General features: G+C 40.0%; 1 protein-coding gene across 3 annotated transcripts in view; it reads right to left on the bottom strand.

Annotated features, from left to right (window-relative positions):
- Window positions 1-1,390: 1,390 nt before the first annotated feature.
- The window catches only part of alg3 (ALG3 alpha-1,3- mannosyltransferase), a 51,296-nt gene continuing 46,686 nt past the window's right edge, over window positions 1,391-6,000 (bottom strand). For all 3 annotated transcript variants that reach the window (XM_070883924.1, XM_070883923.1, XM_070883925.1), the window contains exon 9: window positions 1,391-5,187. In XM_070883924.1, coding sequence (XP_070740025.1) covers window positions 5,010-5,187 — 178 coding nt within the window. In that variant the 3' untranslated portion in view covers window positions 1,391-5,009. The remainder of the gene's footprint in view (window positions 5,188-6,000) is intronic.

Genomic DNA, 6,000 nt, shown 5'->3' with positions numbered 1-6,000 from the left:
GCTTTTTGAAATTCCAAATACACTACATCCACTGGTTTCCTCTTAGCAACCCTGGCAGTTACCTCAAAAAGATTTGTCAATGTTGAACAAATTGTTGCTCTCACTGAGTTTCTAATAAAGTTGCATTATATAATTTATTTATGGGACACTGCAGCTTTTAGGTGATTTCAAGTAACTGAAAATCACAGTTGAAGTTTCACTGTCTTAATCTCATTTTGGGACTGTTGGTGTCTGAATTGCTAATTTTGCAAATCTACGACAATCGGCTAAAATTGTCAAATATTTAATTAGATGCAATAAGCCAGGGCTATCATGACATTTAGATGGGCTGAACAGACTGTGGCTAGATTGTCAGGCAAAGCATGGCACAATGTCAGAACCAATAAACACCATTATTTCCAGCACACCAACTCATCTAGATTAACAAATTGATGGCCTCGTTATTTTAGCAAGCCCTAAGCTCTGGAATTCCCTCAAGTCTCACCACTTGTCAAGATGTTCCTTAAAACTTACCTCTTTGACCAAGCTTTTGGTCACCTGTCCTCATATCTCCTTATGTGGCTCAGTGTCAAATTTTGTTTGATAATGCTCCAGTGAAGAGCCTTGAGATGTTTTACTGTGTTAAACGTGCTGTATAAATGCAAGCTCTTCTTGTAGTACAGCTTGCAAAAAAATTAAAACAATCAACTAAATAAAAATTGTCAAATAATTAATTTACTAATTCGAAGTAATGCTGTTGCAATAAGCCAAGGTTATCACAGCTTGTGGATGGGTTGAACAGACTGGCTGCAGATTACCAGGCAAAGCCTGGCACAATGTCAAAACCAATAAACACCATTTATCTCTACCACACTCAAATCAAGGATAAGGACATTGCCCTTCTCGGTAACTGTTGCTCTTTACATAGGTCAGTGCAGACAGATGGTACCACTGCAGTGAAGCACTTTGCACAGTGAGTACTGGCAAATGCACCAAACCCACCACCTGGTAAGTCAAGGCTTTACTAGAATTACAAAAATATTACTGGCCAGCACTGAACAAGGAAGTACCTTTGTGTTAAATGTGATTTATTCTCCATCCCATAACATTGTTCAGTTCAACAATCTATAAAATGTGCTTCCTGCTTAAGCTGTTGTTTATAAACAGCCAGCCAGCAACGACACTGAAACAGGTGTGATCGAGAGAGAGAAACTGATTCAAAAATAGGAGTTTAAAAACAAAGTTTCAGCATTGATGTTTTTGAGCAATCCTGCATTATTTTTGTAACACAATAAAAAAAACTCAACATAAACAGCTTTCTCTTTATTCCAAGGATAGTGCGAGTGAAGAAATACTCTTTAGTTCTGTTCATTTATAGTAATTGTATTCAGAAAAACAAAATGAACAAAAATAACTTCTGCATATTTTTTTATTTTACCTGCAGAGTTGAACATAAAGAGACCAGCATATTGGAACTACGCCTTGATAGCTCCAAAACCCAGTGAGGTTAATTTACTAAGTTTTGCTTACCCAAAATGGTGCAAAATACAACAGCTCATATTCTACAGAATACTTATTCGAGTCCTGTGGTTCACAGTGGATGGGAAAGGTTTATTTGTCTTAAAAAGAGCCAACTCTAAGGCTGGGTACCTTCATGTCTGTCAATTAAATTATTGCTATTGGCTATTACTATCGTATTATATTTTGACTTTTGTTCAAACACAGCAGTAGATGACACCTTGCACATCTGTACATCTAACCAGCTGTTTTCTAAAAGTTTATTTTCCTTCTTACCCCGTCTCATTTTAACACAAACTGTAAGGCAACTACACAGGGAAGAAATGCAAGAGAATAAGTTTTGCCTGCAGTCTTGAGTACGAATGGTTTACAAGGACATTCTTTTCAGAAAATATAGAAATCGACAGGTTCCGGATTGATGCATGAACACATTTTGACAACACATTTTATAGACGATAAGATTAAGACTGAAATGAAGATATTTGGAAGCCCAAAGAGAAAGTATATGGAAGTGATGGATTGCTGATGACTGCAGGTGGGTAGTGATGCTTACACATTGATTACACCCATCTAAATACCATCAAATTCAACGTCTAGTGGATTGGTGAGCTCTCCCAATTTTAGGCTTGTCAGAGGGAATTGAAAATACTAGGCTTTGGGGAAACGACATCTGTATTAGGTATAGGCCCATTAAAAGTTTACTGATAGCTGTGTCATTCCAGATCTTTGGTGAATTTAAGACACATGTAGAAATGTTTGGGCCTGTGCAAGTTTGCTCCACATGATTAGCACCTTTTACAATCATTGGTGCTATGTCTTGATAGCTCCAAAACCCAGGTTAATTTACCAAGGAGCACCCAAAAACAATATTCCCCAGCAGAGGGCCATGTGGAAGTAGTACATTAGCTAATTTTACTTTCTGGATATTGTAATAGAATTATCTGAAGTTTAGCACTTAAAAAAAAAATATAGCCTTGGGCAGCTTAGTGTTCACAACTCCAGGGACCCCTTTTTCATGGTAGGCAGATTCCATGTTTCTTTAAAAAATATATACATATTGCTTAAACTGCTGATCATCAAGGATAAAGAGCACTCTGGGCCAGAAACTCTGTGGCTGTCCTGGAGGATCCCTGCCGAATGAGCACAAATTCAGCCATGGCCCAAGCATACAGGGGTCCTGGTTTTGTGCTCAAGTATCCTGTGTGGCCTCGACAGGTCTAAGTCTCTTCCTGCATTCACAAGGGCATTGACGGAAGGGGGCAAGGCTCCCAGGGTCCACAGTTCCTGCACAGTTAGGGTCAGCACAGGTATGCCTGGTCTTATCAGATGCGCCTTGCTGACAGACAGGATGTGGAGACCACCTGGGGTGAGGACATTTCTTCTTTTTTTAAACACGTGGCCCCGGTTCAGGGAGCTAGTGGGGCCTCCTGCTGGATTTTCTGGCTTGGGGTGCCCCAGATGTGCCTACAATCCACCAAAGGCCCGATAAGCATTCGCTCTTTCCCTGACCCCGTGAATTTTGGCAGCTTTAGGGGCAGAGGCTGTGGCCAGCTGACTCCTAGCACAAACCAAGAAGAAAACACTGGATTTTTGAATACCCTGACTACTGTCTTTCACGTTCGGGGAAGTGCTTCACTTTAGTGCACTCTGGAAGCTAATGCCTGCTTGGAACTTTGTGAACATGTCGTCTCTTCAAAATTCATTTCAATTGAGCTTGTACAAAAATGCCCAGTTATACGCCACAGGTAGAGCTGTCAGTTTCCACATACAGGATACCTGTACTGTGTACAGGGAATGCAGTAGATTAATGAAAGGAAGGAGAGAAAGAGGGTGATAACAGCCTTCAGAACCTTCAAATGTCACAGAGGTTGTTATATAGACTGCATTATAAGTAGTTTATACTCTATAATTTATCAATTTAGAGTTGTATATCCTGTTTATACAACAGCACTATTTGCCAAATATAAATATTTAAATTATTGAACGTTCCTTCAGAAAATTATTTCCCCTCGATTACAAACTCAATGTCCACTGAAAATAAATTTCTACATCTATTCAGCAAAACTTTAGAGCATACATTGTAAAAAAAGTCAGCCTCATCATATGGAAGCCATACACTATTTGTACAGGAAATTTTTGCCATTTATATAGGTAGTATTCTTAGACTGCATGCTTGAAAAGTGAATACTAGCACACTTGACCTACCCTTGAATGTCAATTAATATTGTTAGAGATGGCTCAGTGTGGAGCACCCTCACCTCTGAGTCAGAAGGTTGTGGGTTCAAGTCCCATTCCAGAGACTTGTGCACAAAATCTAGGCCGACACTCCAGTGCAGGGCTGAGGGAGTGCTGTACTGTCGGAGGTGCCGTCTTTTGGATGAGACGTCAAACCGAGGCCCTCTCAGGTGGACGTAAAAGATCCCATGGCACTGTTTCGAAGAGGAGCAGGGCAGTTATCCCCAGTTTCCTGGCCAATATTTATCCCTCAATCAACAGAACAAAAAAAAGATTATCTGGTCATTATCACATATCAGTGGGAGTTTGCTGCACGCAAATTGGCTGCCGCAGTTCCCACATTACAACAGTGACTACATTCAAAAAGTACTTCATTGGCTGTAATGCACTGAGACATCTGGTGGTCATGAAAGGCCATGCAAGTCTTTCTTTTTTTATTCTATGATTATATAACCTGCCCAGTTTATAGCTCATATGTATAGAACTCTGAACCCACACGTATAGAACTCCTAACCCACACAGGACAAATATAGAAGTAACCCCTCAGACTTTAATTCAATGTGGACCACATATGGATATCTAATGTAAGTAAATCTTAACAAAGTCAATTTGTTGCTGCCTGTATGCTGGTACAGCCACCCCTACTTATGCAATAGGACTGCATTCTAGAAACGTAGACTCAAAAACATTATTTTAAAATTGCTCAAGAATGAAGTTAATCTGCAATTAAATATACTGATTTTTAAAAACTGAATTCTTAAAACTGTGACAGTCACTTAATTTACATCCCAAACCTTCTAAAGGACTCACTAGTTTTCCTAGAAAGGTGGCTGTTGAGGAAGTGAAAGTGAAGAGAAGCTACACGATGAAGACAAGTCAGTCTAAAGCTACTACTATTAACTCGTGTTATTCCACAGATAAGTACAGCGTTGATGTTTTGCTCCATGTCCATTCTCGTAGGATAATAGCTCTCGTCTACTTCACAGCAAAGAGTTCACTGTAAATCAAAACCTAAAAGATAGTGAGGGAGAAAACCACAAGCGGGCAGCTGTCACGTGCAAAATGGCATCCAAAAAACAAAGCTGCAGGTATCCAACTCATATGAAATGGTTTGATGTCTACAATGGCCAAAGGACAACAAATCTGTAACATACTTCAGACTGGCAGCTACCTGGCAACTCTGAGTAAGAGTTTCACTTAACTTAATTTAGCTAGGGGAAAAATTAATAATGAAATCACTGTTGGCTTGCTGGAGGACAATCTTCAAGTCCAATAAATCATTTTCCCTTTTTCAAAACATCTGGGTCATCGGTTGGTGCACTCTTCTCGGGATCAGCATGGCCGTACCAGAGAGATAGTAGAATAATCATGTGACACACATGGAGTGAAATCGAGCTATTCACAGTCGAGGGATAGGTATTCCAGGACAGCTCAATTAATCCCAGAATGAGTACTCTGAAAGAGGAATAAAAGATGACATCAACCTCATTTTGAAATGGCCTACATTTAACTCTTTTTTAAAATCAGCATAAATCTACACGTAGGTAAGCTGCATCAACCTGTATGTCATTAACTTACTTATATTAAGGACATCCACACATGCCCAGTCTAAATACACAGTAAGTCCCAATGTATCGGGTGCAGTGAATACAGGTATAACCATTCCTATTTAATGCAATTCATTTAATCTGTTCCAGCAACATGGAAATACCTTGCTCTTTGGATACTTTTTCTTATTTATACTTAACTGGAACAAAATTAAGCAGAATTACTATTGCGGGTGGTGTAGGAAGAGAAATGCGATATTAATGGTTATTCCCAGTCTGCATCCAACCAGCTGTTTTACTCCAAAAGATACAGAAAGGCAGCACAATAACAACAACTTGTATTTATATAGCGCCTTTAACGTAGTGCAACACCACTAGGTGCTTCACAGGAATATTATCAGACAAAAAATTTGACACCGAGCCACATAAGGAGAAATTAGGGCGGGTGACCAACAGCTTCATCAAAGAGGTAGGTTTTAAGGAGCACCTTAAAAGGGGAAATGGTAGAGAAGCAGGTTGAGCAGGGAATTCCAGAGCTTAGGGCCTAGGCAACGGAAGACACGGCCACCAATGGTGGAGCGATTAAAATCAGAGATGCTCAAGAGGGCAGGATTAAAGGAGCGCAGACATCTTGGGGGGTTGTGGGGCTGGAGGAGGTTAGAGGTTGGGAGGGGCGAGGGCCATGGAGGGATTTGAAAACAAGGATGAGTGGCAAAAAACA

Source organism: Pristiophorus japonicus, chromosome 6 (genome assembly GCF_044704955.1).
Source record: "Pristiophorus japonicus isolate sPriJap1 chromosome 6, sPriJap1.hap1, whole genome shotgun sequence".
Classification (NCBI taxonomy): Eukaryota; Metazoa; Chordata; class Chondrichthyes; family Pristiophoridae; genus Pristiophorus; species Pristiophorus japonicus.
The sequence above is the reverse complement of the archived record's forward strand: the minus strand, read 5'-3'. Positions and strand labels throughout refer to the sequence as shown.